Source organism: Moschus berezovskii, chromosome 11 (assembly GCF_049115385.1).
Source record: "Moschus berezovskii isolate FMDL1 chromosome 11, NW_MosBer_1.0, whole genome shotgun sequence".
NCBI lineage: Eukaryota > Metazoa > Chordata > Mammalia > Artiodactyla > Moschidae > Moschus > Moschus berezovskii.
This window is the reverse complement of record NC_142470.1, coordinates 24,040,167-24,056,495: the sequence shown is the minus strand read 5'-3', so window position 1 is coordinate 24,056,495 and position 16,329 is coordinate 24,040,167. Positions and strand designations below refer to the sequence as shown.

The 16,329-nt window shown below is 40.2% G+C and overlaps 1 protein-coding gene across 2 annotated transcripts in view; it reads left to right on the top strand.

The window, feature by feature from the left end:
- The window catches only part of NBAS (NBAS subunit of NRZ tethering complex), a 339,714-nt gene that overhangs the window by 22,768 nt on the left and 300,617 nt on the right, over positions 1–16,329 (top strand). For both annotated transcript variants that reach the window (XM_055400475.2, XM_088841199.1), the window contains exons 7-9: positions 8,473–8,606; positions 11,078–11,211; positions 13,074–13,172. In XM_055400475.2, coding sequence (XP_055256450.2) covers positions 8,473–8,606; positions 11,078–11,211; positions 13,074–13,172 — 367 coding nt within the window. The remainder of the gene's footprint in view (positions 1–8,472; positions 8,607–11,077; positions 11,212–13,073; positions 13,173–16,329) is intronic.

Genomic DNA, 16,329 nt, shown 5'->3' with positions numbered 1-16,329 from the left:
CAGTATATTATAATTTTTTTGTCATGTAACTAAGGAATTAAACAAGGATGGATCTCTTATTTTTTCTTCTATTTTCCACCTCTATTATTTTCAACTTTTTCTTTTTGTGAAAGTTTCCATTTGATAGTGTTTCTCTTCAAGTTGAAGATCTTATTTAATATTTCTTGTAATGCAGGTCTGTTGATCTGAAGCCATCTTTGATTTTTGCCTTCATTTTTGTAAAATATCGTCTCTGGATATAGAATTCCAGGTTGACTGTTTTTTTTCCTTTCAGCTCTTTAAAGATGTCATTGCATTGTTTTGAAGAGAAATTAACAGCCATTTCTATTACTGTTTTCCTGTAGGTAATGTCTCTTTTTGCCAGCTGCTTCTGAGATTTTCTCTTTATCAGTGATTTTAGAAATTTGACTATCATATTGTTGCAGGAAGGGGGACCCCTTCCAGGGCCCGAAACTGGGCTCTTGTCGAACACTCGGAAGTGAATTGTCCAAGGAGACACATGTGCTGACAATGCAAGAGATTTTATTGGGAAAGGGCGCCCGGGCGGAGAGCAGGAGGGTAAGGGAACCCAGGGGAACAGCTCTGTCACATGGCTCCCAGTCTCGGATTTTATGGTGATGGGATTAGTTTCCGGGTTGTCTTTAGCCAATTATTCCGCCTCAGAGTCCTTCCTGATGGTGCACGCCTTGTTCAGCCAAGATGGATGCCAGAGAGAAGGATTCTGCGAGGTGGTCGGACATGTGGTGTCTCCTTTTGACCTTTGCCGAACTGTTTGGTTGGTGGAGGCTTGTTCGTTCCGTGTTCCTTACCAGGACCTCCTGTCGTAAAACAGCTCATGCAAATGGTTACTGTGGTGCCTGGCCAGGGTGGGCAGTTTCAACCAGCGTGCTTCCCTAACAATAAGACTTCCCTTCATTTTTCCACTTTATCTTCCTGTAGGCCCATTAAGACTCTAAGATCAGTGGATTTGTAGATTTCATCACATTTACAGCTTTATGGATGTTATTTAAAATTCAAATAAAGTTTTCTAACTCAGTCTCTTTCCCCTCCTCTGGCACTTATAGATTGGTTGTGATTATTCCACTGGTTACTGATATTCTATTAATTTTTTCAGTTTTCCCCTCTCTTCTTTAATTTGGGTAGTTTATTTTGTGAAGTTTTCAAGGTATCAGTTTAAACTTTTTTTTCCTCTGCAGTGCTTAGTGTGCTTTTAAGTCCATCTATTTTTTAAGTCCATTTATTTGCTTTGTTTATACTTTCCTTTGTATCCCAAAATATGTTTTAATAGCTATTTTGAAGTCCTTGTCTGCTTATTCCTTGATAAGTATCATTATTGTGTATCTTTCTATTGGCAAGTTTCTTTTTTTTTTTTTTTCATGATATGGGTTATGCTTTCCTGCTTCACATACTTTGCATCTTTAGATTATATGCTCAACATTATGGGTGCTGTGTTATAAGGTGTCTGGTATTTGTTATCTTAAGAGTATTGCATTTTGTTTTGGGAAGTTAATTTCTTTATGGATTGGCTTAATTTTTTAAGACTTCTTTATCAGTATTGTAGGATATGGTTTACAGTAGCTTTTGTTTTAGGGTTAGATCAGTTGTCCTTTAAGATGAGGCCTTTCCAGGGTCTCCTAGAAATGCTCAAAGTGTTCAGTGAAGTCTCTCCACTGTGGCTAGCTGGAACTCATTTCAGATCCTCCCCAAGCTCTGATAGTCGTTCTCCCGCCGATACTCATCCTCTCCAAGTGTGTGCAAAGTTGTGTTTGGCCAAAGGGTTCCTCTCCGCAGACTTCAGCATTCCTTTTCTGCTTTACCCGCTTTCGTCTGGTAGGTTGCCTTGCGGATTCTAGTCAGCTTGGTAGCTCCAAACTCTAACCCTCATCGCAGTTCAGTGAGACTTCCATGTCCTGTTTGAGGTCTCCGTACATCGTAGTCGAGAAAGTGCTTCCTGGCAGAGAGTGAGGGCGAGCCTGGGGCTCACCTCATCCATTTCCCTTTCTCCCTGTGGTCACATCTTGTCCTGCTTGTAATAAACCATCTGAGAATAGTTCTTTGCCATATTTTATTTTTATGCTGGGAGGCCTAATCTGAAACTAGTTACTCTTTTTTTTTTCTCTTTCTTTTAATTACAAAAGCAGTATATAATTGTAACAAATTCAAATAATGAAGAAATAGAAAAGTAACAAGATTGTATTATCTTAATTTGCATTCTTCATAGAAACTTAGTGATTTAATATAAAATCTTTTATGCTTATATAAACTTGTATGACCAACCTAGATAGCATATTAAAAAGCAGAGACATTACTTTGCCAACCAAGGACCGTCTAGTCAAGGCTATGGTTTTTCCCGTGGTCATGTATGGATGTGAGAGTTGGACTGTGAAGAAAGCTGATCGCCGAAGAATTGATGCTTTTGAACTGTGGTGTTGGAGAAGACTCTTGAGAGTCCCTTGGACTGCAAGGAGATCCAACCAGTCCATTCTAAAGGAGACCAATCCTCAGTGTTCATTGGAAGGTCTGATGCTAAAGCTGAAACTCCAATACTTTGGCCACGTCATGTGACGAGTTGACTCACTGGAAAAGAGTCTGATGCTAGGAGGGATTGGGGATGGGAGGAGACGGGGACGACAGAGAATGAGATGGCTGGATGGCATCACCGACTCAATGGACATGAGTTTGAGTGAACTCCATTAGTTGGTGATGGACAGGGAGGCCTGGCGTGCTGTGATTCATGGGGTCGCAAAGAGTCAGACACGACTGAGCGACTGAACTGAACTGAAACTTGTATATACATGGATTGACTTTTTTCTTTGGTTAAAAAAAAGCAAGGTCATCTTATGTATTTTGTTCTTCACCTTACTTTCCCATGTATTGTACTGATGATGTCTTTTCCAGTCAGTGTGCACAGGTGTAATTCAGTCTTTTATTTTATTAAAAAAAATTTTTTTTGGCCAAGGATGCGGCTTGTGGGATCTTAGTTCCCTGACCAGGGATCTAGCCCTCACCCACTGCAGTAGAAGTGCAGGGTATTAACCTCTGGACCACCAGGGAAGTCCCTATAATCCAGTCTTTTAAATGTAGCCACAGTGTTCCATTGCAAGAATGTGAACCCCATTTATTTCCTCTGCGGAAATTTAGATGGTGTAACTGTGGCTTATTTTTTTCTGTCTCTTTTTATCTTTGTCCCGTTCCCCTTCTAACAATGCTGGAAAAGACATCCTGTTTGTCTGTGGTTATAGTATTCAAAACGTAGCTACTGCCATGTTTCCTTCCTGAAAGTTATACTTTATACAACCATGTAAAAGGTATGAGTGAAGCCTTTCTTTTTCCACTATCAACACCATGCTGCTGCTAAATCACTTCAGTTGTGTCCGACTCTGTGTGACCCCATGATGGAAACCCACCAGGCTCCCCCGTCCCTGGGATTCTCCAGGCAAGAACACTGGAGTGGGTTGCCATTTCCTTCTCCAATGTGTGAAAGTGAAAAGTGAAAGTGAAGTCGCTCAGTCGTGTCCGACCCCTAGCAACCCCATGGACTGCAGCCCACCAGGCTCCTCCATCCATGGGATTTTCCAGGCAAGAGTACTGGAGTGGCTTGCCATTGCCTTCTCCAGAACACCCCATTAGGTACAACTATTTACGGGCATTAGTGAAACAAGGTGGCACTGGGGGCTGAGTTATAGACTGCATTTCTCGGGATGTGAGGACTCTGGTTCTGTGCGTCTGAAGGAAGGTCCAGGTGGCTAGTATTTTCCCCAACTGTTGAAAATCTGTTCAAAATCAAGGCGACTGTTTAGCTTCAGACTGAACGGGAAATACTCCTTATGCCTACCTTCAGTGCCGATGACTGGACGTTTCCCACACAGAATGCCACCTTAAGCTAGTTTCAACACCATAAGTTACCCATTTTCTAAAATATCATCAGGTTCAGTTCAGTTCAGTCGCTCAGTCGTGTCCGACTCTCTGCAACCCCATGAATCACAGCACGCCAGGCCTCCCTGTCCATCACCAACTCCCGGAGTACACTCAAACTCATGTCCACAGAGTCGGTGATGCCATCCAGCCATCTCATTCTCCGTCGTCCCCTTCTCCTCCCGCCCCCAGCCTTTCCCAGCATCAGAGTCTTTTCCAGTGAGTCAACTCGCCGCATGAGGTGGCCAAAGTATTGCAGTTTCAGCTTTAGCATCAGTCCTTCCAATGAACACCCAGGATCGATTTCCCTTAGAATGGACTGGTTGGATCTCCTTGCAGTCCAAGGGACTCTCAAGAGTCTTCTTCAACACCACAGTTCAAGAGCATCAATTCTTCAGTGATCAGCTTTCTTCACAGTCCAACTCTCACATCCATACATGACCACGGGAAAGACCATAGCCTTGACTAGATGGACCTTTGTTGGCAAAGTAGTCTCTGCTTTTTAATATATTATCAAGGTTGGTCATAACTTTCCTTCCAAGGAGTAAGCATCTTTTAATTTCATGGCTGCAATCAGCATCTGCAGTGATTTTGGAGCCCTTATCATCAGATTAGCAGAGGGGAAAAAAGCATCTCATTTCTAATTTGCATATTTTTATTTATTAGGTAAAACATATGTTAAGTGGCTATTGTTTTGTGTATGTGTATGTGAATTGTTAGATCATATCCTTTTGCCTATATTACTCTTGGATTACTTGACTTTTCTTTAGTCACTGTGTCCTTATTTGACTATTCTCTTATTATTTCTATATAGTATGAATATTATCCTTTGTCATTTGTTGCAGATATTTTTCCAAATCCATTTGCCTTTTAAATTTGTTATGTCTTATTTTCACAGAGAGGTTTTTTTGAGGGGTGGGGTGGTAGCCACTCTTGTCATTCTTTTTTCCCTTGGTAGCTTCAAACTTTCCTATGCTTTAGAACTTCCTGTCCTAGGACTGTATAATTTTTCTCATATGTGTTACCAGTGCTGTTCAAAAATGTTACTTCAGACATTTAGATAATTAACTCCTCTGTGTGGCTTGTAGTCCTACCAGTTTGTTCATGCTCACTGGTTCTTGATGTCAGAGTCAGAGAATGTTTGGGAGAGAGTGTTCATTGAACCCTTGGTGATCGCCCCATGGTCACACGCAGCCGTTTTACAGCAGCACTGAGAATAAAGCCCAGGGTTCCTTATTTTTAGCTCTTCCCCTTTTCCATTTCTAATTTGGGTACATGAGCGCTGGACTGCAGTGTGCTTCTTCAGCCTTGGGCTGCTGTTGTGTACCAGCAGAGGATGAGGCGCTGGTGATAAAGTTATGAACAGAATGGACACAGCATCTGACGTTGTGGAATTAATAGTTTACTGCACAAGGCAGACAGTGAGAAGTAGACATATATACTGATTTGGGATAATGCTGTGAAAGACATGAAATCATCGGATTGGAGGAGAACAATGGGGCCTCGAGGCTGCTGAGACAGGGCAGTCGGAGAACGCTGCCTGAGCAAGTGAGATTTAAATGGAGATGTGAAAGATGGAAAGGAGCCCGGGGATGGGTTCAAGGGAACAGAGTTCAGGCTGAGCGGACGGAAGCTCTGAGGTGGAGGGAAGCTCAGCAGCTGGTCCTGGATGAGAGCAGGTATAAATGGCTTCTCTAGGAATGGGGTCGGAGAAGGCAATGGCAAGCCACTCCAGTACTCTTGCCTAGAAAATCCCATGGATGGAGGAGCCTGGTAGGCTGCAGTCCATGGGATCGCTATGAGTCGGACACGACTGAGCGACTTCACTTTCACTTTTCACTTTCACACATTGGAGAAGGAAATGGCAACCCACTCCAGTGTTCTTGCCTGGAGAATCCCAGGGACAGGGGAGCCTGGTAGGCTGCCGTCTATGGGGTCGCACAGAGTCGGACACGACTGAAGTGACTTAGCAGCAGCAGCAGCAGGAATGGGGTAATTGTCAGATTGCTGGTGAACTCTTATCATCAGCCTTTTTGAATACTTTCAGAAAACTCCATTGACACTGGCTTTGTGAAAATCTGTACTGTTCATTCCTCTCTAAAACCACACAGAATGCTGGAAAAAATCTGGTGATACCATCTTCATTTTCACATTGTTAGGTGAAATTTTATCTTGTAGTGAAAACATATTTTTATTTGGGTCAAAACACATGCTGAGTTTTCCGGAGCGGCTGTTTATAACTAGAAGTGATAGTAAAAACAAATTCCCTTCAGATGGGGCTTATTTCAGACAGATACAGAATATTGTACGTAAATCTGTTTATCCTTCTTTAAAAATGAAATAAGAGGAAAGATCTGTTATCACAGGTAAAACAAATAATGGAAAAATGTTGCGGTGCTTGTTTAGCGCATTAATATTTTTCACACATTAAATTGCCCTCTTGCTGGTGTTCCTATAGCATCTGTGTGTATATGGGTCTTGGAGTCTTGTGTTGTTATCATTCTGTGCTTAAATTTACTTACAGGTTTCATTATTTTTTTTAAAGCTACGTGAGGACAGAGAAGTGACTTTTTTTTTCCCACTTTATTGTCATCTTAAAAATTGCTTTTCCAAAGTGTATGCAGTTCTTTGTGAGGCTTAAAATTCACTAGACCCTCCTGTATTCAAGGGCCTCTCTTAGCTTTTTTAGTTTGCTTTTCACCTTTTGAAAAATAGAGTGAAGAAACTCAAGGAAGTCAGGTGTAACTTTTCCCATGAACAGAACATATTTTACATATATTGTAGAGATAAGAGGGAGGTTTGAATTCTGTAATATTCCTCTTTTAGGTGGAAAAAAGGCTTCAGTTATATAATTCATGTTTAATTGTTTGTTAGTCTCTAAGAGATGGTAAACCTTTACCATTATTATAGATTTTTCTTGGACTTTGCTTGTTAGTGAAACATCTTGTTCCAGGTCCTGGGATGGCACTGTTGAGTAAGACCTTGTCTCAGAGACTTGTGGGGAAAACACTCATGTAAGCACATCGTCTGATGTGATAAATGCTGAGGGACTTTTGTAGAGCATATTTGGGAGCACAGAGAGGAGGGCAGTCTGTTTTGATAAGTGTCGAAGAAGGAAGGGGTGACAGTTTGTTACCACAGATGATTGTCACCAACAAGAACCCTTTGAATAACATTGGAGATGAACCTTCTTGGTAGAAACAGCAACGTGTATGAAAGTTACAGACTAGAGCATGCATGGTTTGTGTGCCAGGTGGTTGTGTTACTGGTGAGTTCCAAGGTGTACGATGAAGGAAGGGGTGGGAGGTGAGCTGGAAAGCCCTGAGGGGACCTTTGGTGAAGGGCTGTTCACATCTGTGAAGGAGTTTGGACTTGATTTTGTTGGAAATGGACAAGCACCAGGGATTTTAAAGGAGCAGAAGGATGGGCTCTGTTCACCTTTTTTTTTTGACAAAGGTAACTTGGGATACAGTTGAGGAAAGGTTAGAAGGGAAGAGCCTGAAGTTGGGAAAACCTGTTAGGAGGCTGTTAGGAGAGTCTAAGCCAGAGATGATGAGCCTGAATTGGGATATTAGCAGAGGAAGAGAGAAAAGGTGAAACATTTCAGAAGCACTTCTGAGGCAGTAATCCTCAGGCTAAATCCAGGCTCTGGCTGAGGGACTGTGCACTGTAATGAAGCCAAAACTGCGTGCGGGAGCAGCAAGCTGAGATTCTGGGCTTTGTTCGTATCCTGACTCCTGGAGTGACCTGGAGTCTCCTAATTATTTGGAGTTTTTGTTGGTCAAGGCAAGGCACTGGTCCTTCAGTTCTGGGATTCTATTATGGGGAAATGGAAGCAAAGGAAACAGCAGAAACCTCAAACCAACCCAATGCAGTTCAGAGCTGCACAGCCCCTTTTTCTTTTGCAGCTGGTAGCCTTTCTGTTATTGTACTGAAAAATCTGAAACAGAAGAAAAAATCAGGTGTTGGATTAGTAAGGTGTTGATTCTCCAAGTTTTATAATTGTGAGATTGGGAACAAACAGTTCTTGATTCACTTGCCTAATATGGTTTGTTTTCTCTTTCTAATGTTGTGTTGATATATTCACAACATATCCCCTTTGTTTTTCTTCAGCATCTGTATTTGAAAGACATATTTAAAAGATAAAATATGTATCTGAAAGATTGGCAGTTGAAATTTTCTTCTATTTTTGCTTTTGGAGGAACTTAGCTCCCTGGATTAGAATCATTTTCTGTCCATATTCTATGCTCTTGATTTCTCTTAATTTCGTAAGTATTTTGAGGGATATCATTCTGGGCCTTTACCTGATGAGGACACGCTCAGCATTCAGTAGACCACTGGGTCAGTAGACTTCATTCTCAAGCAAATGGGGCAAAGCTTGTCATGGTTTATTTTTGCCCCTCTTCCTTGAAGTGGCTTTTGGGTGCTATTCTTTTCTCCTGAATGGGAGTGTTAGAGACCTTTAGGAAATGTTGTCATACTTGAATACTCTTCTTGCTGCAGAAACTGTAGGTTAACTATCTTTATAATGTTAAAAGCACTTCCTTTTTCATTCAGTTCCAAAAGACCCAAAACCACAGTGGAGGCGTGTGGCATGGAGTTACGACTGCACCCTGCTGGCCTATGCTGAAAGCACGGGAACTGTGAGGGTGTTTGATCTCATGGGAAGTGAGCTCTTCGTTATTACTCCGGTATGTACATACCCAAAAAACTGCCTTTTATGTATAGGTACGTGAATGAATGAGTGAATGTGATGAAGGAAGAAATATAAATCAGGATAATAAGCTGTGGAGTTAAGACCTTAGATCTAGTTAGAGAGCTGTTCATGAAATATGTCTTCTTTGTATTTTGAAATGCACTATGCAGACATCAGTTCAGTTCAGTCACTCAGTTGTGTCTGATTCTTTGCAACCTCAGGGACTGCAGTATGCCAGGCTTCCCTGTCCATCACCAACTCCTGGAGCTTCCTCAAACTAATCTACCATTATTACAAGATGGTAGTAAGTACGTACTAAATAAGAGGTGTGCTGCTGCTGCTGCTGCTAAGTCACTTCAGTCGTGTCTGACTCTGTGTGACCCCATAGACAAGCAGCCCACTAGGCTTCTCTGTCCCTGGGATTCTCCAGGCAAGAATACTGGAGTGGGTTGCCATTTCCTTCTCCAATGCATGAGAGTGAAAAGAGAAAATGAAGTCGCCCAGTCATGCCCGACTCTTAGCGACCTCATGGACTGTAGCCTACCAGGCTCCTCTGTCCATGGGATTTTCCAGGCAAGAGTACTGGAGTGGGTTGCCATTGCCTTCTCCGAAATAAGAGGTGTAGAAAGTGGTAATAAAGTTCCAGTGAAGGAAAGAAGTCAATGGGCCATTGGAACAGAACCAGCCTCGGAGGAGTTAGAATTTGTTACCCTAAAAGGGTAGAAATTGAGATGGAGGGTGAAGAAAAAAAAAATTAATGGTGGTAGTAACTTATATTTGTGTCGTGCTTTGTATTTCATTAATGACTGATGTATATTCCTGTGTAATATTCACAACACCCTTTGAGTAGACGGGGTACATAGTATCCTCATTTTACAGTTTAGAGATCTTAAACTGTGAGGAAGTAAGATGCCTTTTCTCCTGGTAATCCCCTGGTAATTAATGTCTCTTTTAGGAATTCAGTGCTTTCTTTTTTTTTTTTTAACTTTGTATCCTCCTTCCTCAAGTGAACAAAACACAGGGGCAGGAAGAACAGTGGTCCTAATTCTGGCTGCATTTTAGAATCATCTGTGAAACTTTATAAAGAACAGAAAATGAAACAAAATAAATACTGGATTTCCCAAGCTACACCCAGAGAAAGTCTAACTTAATTGATCTGGATGGGATCTGAAGGATAATGTTTCAGGTCTTTCAACTGATTCTAGTGAGAACCTGGGAGTGAGAACCAAGGATATAGAGAATGGTTTTTGTTAAAAAATGAGTGGAAAAACTTGGAAAAGTACACTGTGCTTATGTTATAGAAGTTCTGGGGAACCAAACAAAGAAGGTTGAATTACTATTTTCTAGAGTAGGTGCTAAGTCACTTAAGTTGTGTCCAACTCTTCGTGATCCTATGGACTGTAGCCTATCAGACTCTTCTGTCCATGTGATTCTCTAGGCAAGAATACTGGAGTGGTTTGCCATGCCCTCCTCCAGGGGATCTTCCCGACCCAGAGCCTGAACCCATGTCTCTTAACGTCTCCTGCATTGACATTGGATTCTTTACCATTAGTGCCACCTGGGAAGCCCCAACACTGTTCAATAGAAATTTTATGTGAGCTGTAAATGTGATCACATGTAATGTAAAATTTTTTAGTAACATTAAGTTCAGCAGGTGAAATTAATTTTATTTAACGTATCCAAAATGATTGTATGTTGAAATGACTATAAAAATTATCAATGAAATATTTCACATTATTTCTTTGGTACTAAGTCTTTGAAATTTGGTGTGTCTTTTTATGTTTTCAACTTCTCCCTGTATCTGTCAAATGTTCCATAGCTACATGTGGCTACACTGTCTATATTTTATTGAGTGGTTTTAGAGAGTGAGGGTCCACTCGGGGTGGTGAATGTGATTCCTAAGCTGCACATGCTTCCAGGTCTTTAGCAAATATAGCCTGATATTTAGTTGATGGAAAAAGGCTGGCGATGAGTGACTGTTTTAAGAGTCCTTCCCTTTAAATTGCCGATTAGGCAAATAGAAATAACTGAAGACTTCTTTCTTCTTCTGTCTTTCTTTTCATTGTAACACTAGTTACTACTGGCAGTGGAAATTAACATTTGAGAGCTTATATCTGAATTCTGTATCTTAGAATTCTTTGCGGCTGAATGATAGGTTTGGTTTTCTTTCTTATTTTTCTCCCCTTATTTTGCAATGGAAATATAGTCTGAACAGAAATTCATTTACTAGGTGAACATCTCACCCAGAGAGGATGCTGTGGTTCCAGCTTGTGGTTCAGAGGGCTGGTCTATACTCAGATGTGTATTTCTGGGCACTTTGGCTTAGATGATTCTTCATATACGATCAGTTCTGGGGCTATCTTAAGGTACACCTTGCAAGGCCAGTGTCTTGAATATCCTTCCATTATACATGTGGTAACCTATATCTAGTATTTTTTAGTGACTTAATTTCTCTCTCTTCCATAGGCTTCTAGTTTAGCAGGTGATTTGAGCTATGCCATTGCTGGGCTGATATTTTTAGAATATAAAGCAAGTGCACAGTGGTCTGCAGAACTCTTGGTCATCAATTACCGAGGAGAACTTAGAAGCTACCTTGTAAGGTAAAAATACACTTTATTTGAGATGCCCTGTTTGAAATAATGTTTACTTCCTTGCTTTAGTGTTAGATTTTGGTGCTTTTTTTTTCTTTCCTTTCAGCATTTTATTATGAAAAATTGCAAATATAAAAGAAAGGTTGATTTACTGTATAACACAGGGAGCCTGTAGTCAGTGTCTTGTAAACTACCTATAATGGAAAATAATCTGAAAAATAATATATGTGTATTACTGAACTACCTCACTGTGTACCTGAAACATTGTAAGTCAACTATACTTCAATAAAATATGTATGTTAAGAAAAAAAGGGGAGATATATTCATTCACACTTAAGAGAAATTTAAAGGGATCAGCTGTTAGTCTATGCTTTGTTAAATAAACTTGTTTATAATTTTAAAAAGGTTGAAAGAATTTTGTAGTAAGCTCTTATATACCTCCACTTCAATTCTGTTTAGCATTTTGCTGTTCATACTGTGTCATATTTCTATCTATTTCTCTGGCCATTAATCAGTCCTATTTTTAATGTATTTCAGAGTCAGTACTTATTATTTTAGTATAGTGATAGTGAAGTTGCTCAGTCGTGTCTACTCTTTGTGAACCCAAAGACTGTAGCCTACCAGGCTCCTCTGTCCGTGGGATTTTCCAGGCAAGAATACTGGAGGGGGTTGCCATGCATATTTTAGTATGCATATGATTGATTAAAGTTCAGAATATACTTATGGTTTTCTTTCGATCGAGAAAATTTACATGCAGTGAAATGCGCAGATCTTAACTGTACCAGCCAGTGAATTATGACAGATGCATACACTTGTGCAATTCAAAGCCCTGTCAAGATACAGAACACTACCATCAAGCAAGAAAGTTCCCTCATGTCTCTTCTTAGTAAAGCTTTGTTCATACCCACCCTCAGAGGAACTGCTGTTTATAATTTTTCTTCATCGTAGATTAGTTTTGCCTGTCCTAGTGATTTACATTAATAGACTCATAGAGTATGTACTCTTTTCATTTAAGTCTTCTTTCATTCAACGTATCTTGAGACTCATCCTTATTTTTATATGCATCAGTAGTTATTCTTTTTATGGCTGCTTAGTACTTCATTGTATGACTATCTCACTACTCTTAGTTTGGGTTGTTATAACAAAATACCGTTACTGGATGGCTGGTCAATAGCAGAGATTTATTTCTGACAGTTCTGGAGGCTGGAAGTCTGAGATCAGGGTTCCAGCCTGGTCAGGTTTTGGTGAGAGCTCTTTTTTGGGTACAGACTGCCCACTTCTTATATCCACACGTGACAGAGAGACAGGTAGGCTAGTTAGCTCTCTAACCCCGTCTTATAAAGACATCAAACCCATCTTGACCTAATAGCTCTCAAAGATTCCACCTTCAGATATCATCACATTGATATTAGAGTCTTAAATGAATTTGAGGGGATACAAGCTTTCAGTCTGTGGGGATCACAGATCCTTAGTCCATAGCACTCCTGATCTGTTTATCCATTCTTCTGTTGATGGAGCTCTCAGTTTCCAGTTGTGTAAATAAAACAGCTGTGACCACGCTTGTGTAAGTCTTTATGGATAAATGCTTTCATTTCTCTTGGGTTAGTATCTTTGAGTGGAATTCCTGAGTCATAGGGTGGATATAGTTTGTTTTTTATAAGAAATTTCCAGACCTTTTTCAGAGTGGGTATAGCATTCATAGTCCTACTAATAATTTATCAAAGTTCTGGTGGTTTTACATCCTCAGCAGTATTTAAGGATATAAATTTGGTGGTGTCTGTCTTTAGAATTGTAGAAATTTTAATGGGTATTTAGTGGCATCTCACTGTGGTTTAATGGTATTTATTTCTTACTTACCTTCTTGAATTTAGTGTTGGAACACATCAGAGCTATCAGGAGAGCCACTGTTTCAGCTTCAGCAGTCATTATCCTCATGGAATCAACACAGCTATTTACCATCCCAGGCACAGGTAAGCAGCCGTTTGCTCTCATATTTAGTGGAGTATTAAAGTGTATGTAGAAGCCTTGGCACAGTTTCAGAGGGAAGAAATTGTCCGTTCTGATTCTTATTTTGGCTTCACTTCCTCCTCTTGTGTATAGTTGCCTTAATGTCTGTGGTATTGTTGTAGTCCCCGTCTGAACATTCATGCTCATCTGTCTGGCACATTGAGCTTCTTGGAGCCAGAATGGGCATTGGGAATATTCACTGAGGAATGTCTTCTCTCTTTGTTCTCTGAGTCTGTTCATATTTGTAAGATGAAGATGATACAGAACACGTCGCATTGTTGAAGCAGTTAAAAAGCAGTGCATGTGAAATGCCCTGGCATAGAAGGACCTCAGTAGCTGTTCTTCCCTTCTTCTGTCCTTTTTGCAAGTTGGGGCTGCACTGATTATTGCATAGTCAATTTCTGCCACTCCAGGCACAACTCAGAGATACTGTGGACTCAGTTCCAGACCTCTGCAATAAAAGGGATATTGTTGCAATACAGGGAGTCACACACGTTTTTGATTTCTTAGTGCCTGTAAAAGTACATTTTCATTATACTATAATTTTAAGTGTGCAATAGCATTATGTCTAAAAAACTGTGCATACCTTAATAAGAAAGTGCAAAACAGTTAACAGTAGTAGCATCAAAGATCACTGATCTCAGATTGTCATAACAAATATATTAATAATGAAAAAGTTTGAAATATTGAGAGAATTAGCAAAATGTGACACAGAGACATGCAGTAATTGCTGTTGGAAAACTGACACTTTTAGACTTGCTCTATGTGAGGCTGCCACAGACTTTCAGTTTGTAAAAAAAAAAACAGTTATCTATGAAGTGCAGTAAAGCAAAACAGAGTGAAACAAGTTGGCCTGTGTGTTTGATTCTTCCCGTGTGCCTCTTATCCATGTATTTGCCAGCTGCATGGAGGGTTACCTAAACCTTTTGACATTTTCTGCTTCCCATTATTTCTCCCTTTGACTTTGTTATTTGTGAATGAAATTTACATATATTTTATAAATTAGTCAAGCTAACTTTTTGATTCTCTAAAAGGGAGGATTATCAAATTGATCCAGACAAACCTTGCTTGAGTTCTGAATTTTGAGACTTACCCTCTTGGCATGTACTTAAACCCTGATCCTCAAGTGTACTTAAAGTATTTTAATTGAAAATGTATGAAAGTTTTCTTTCTGTTCGATCATAGGTCTGTCCTTCTGTTAGTTCAGAATGTTATGATTATGAAGTTTTTATACTAAAGAGTACACACACTCACCTGTACAGCTCCAATGATTTCCTGTTTATACTTTCTTAATCCCGTCCCCTCCGGTCCCCTGTTGATAACCACTGTCCTAAGTTGTGCTTAGATCTCTTGCTTTCTTTATAGTTTTACCACTTATTCATATTTAGTTATGAGTATGTTTGTTGTTGTTGTTCAGTTGCTAAGTAGCGTCTGACTCTGCGATCCCATGGACTGCAGCACGCCAGGCTTCCCTGTCCTTCACTATCTCCCGGAGTTTGCTCAAATTTGTTTCCATTGAGTTGGTGATGCCATCCAACCATCTCACCCTCTGTCACCCCCTTTTCCTCTTGCCCCCCTCAATCTTTCCCAACATCAGGGTCTTTTCCAGTGGGTTGGCTCTTTGCATTAGGTGGCCTAAGTATTGGAGCTTCAGCATCAGTCATTCCAATGAATATTCAGGGTTGATTTCTTTTAGGATTGACTGGTTTGATCTCCTTACTGTCCAAGGGACTCTCAAGAGTCTTCTCCAGCACCACAGTTTGAAAACATCAATTCTTGGACACAGTCTCCTTTCTGGTCCAACTCTCACATCCGTACGTGACTACTGGAAAAACCATAGTTTTGACTATATCGACCTTTGTCGGTAAAGTGATGTCTCTGCTTTTTACTATGATGTCTAGGTTTGTCATATGAATATGTAAATGTAATCACATAGGACAGGGGTCCCCTACCCCAGGGGTGCAGATGGATCACACAGCAGGAGGTCAGCAGCAGCAGTCCTGGGGGCTGAACTTCACCTGCCACTCTCCCGTAGTTCTCATTAGCCTCTGAATCATCCCCCCAACTCTGGCTTCTGCTTTGTTTATTTCTTGATGACTCCTCCATTGTCTGTCTTTTTTTTTTTTTTTAAACCAAGGTCAGTATTAGACTTCTTAGCAGTATTTCAGGAAGGTAAGTGAGGTTCTCTTGGGATCATAGGTTTGAAATTATCATACACTCAATAGTTATTACATGATAATAACTGTCATAAGTGAGGCTATATTCATTATTCCTTAAGGCTTTCACTTTGTGGCATAGGATGCATAGGATGTAAGTAAATAAAGGTATTTCTGGAGGAGTGGTCTCAAAATGAAAGTTTTGGAAAAGTGAATTATGAAACCACTGAAGGAGAGCCTCTTCTTGGTTTTGCAGTCATATACAATTTGTGACAGCAGTCAACCTGGAGATGGATGACTGCATTAAAGTTTCTGAATGAGAATTGCCATAAAGCAAGGAATACGTGTAAATGTCTTGTTGTGCATGACAAAAATATTGCTAGTTGTTTATATTTTCCATTATGTGATCTTTTTTTTTAATGAAAGAACCTGAAATATTCATCACATTTTTTATTTATTTTTGGTTACTCTAGTAATGTGCGCCTCTGATATTTTTCATCCACACGGATTCTGTAAATGTGAAATAAATCAGCCAGACTGGAGTTAGGATAAATTGGTAATATACAAACTCAAGGTTTTATGCTGAGAGCACTATTGAAGAAGAGAAATTGAGGTGGTAAGTTGGGTAATGTGAAAGAAAAATTAGTTGAGAAGCTTTGGGATAAGCTCTGTGGATTTGCTGATTTGGGCTGTTTTCTTTTTCATCTTCTAACTCACAGCCTAAGAATGCACTTTATCCTCTCCAGGCTGTCTTGTATTCCAGGTTTGCTCTCCCTCCTACACTTACCCCGACACTGCCTCCTGTTTTCTGTTCTCAGTGTTGCCTTTGTGTGTTAGTTTTGGCTTATATTGTATCCGGATTCCAGCTAGGAGGAATCTGGTATCTCTGCATTTTTAGAAGGGACTACATTAAACTTTTAGTACAGGTGAGTTGTGCCTTTGGTGTTGATTAGGTTGTGGTGCC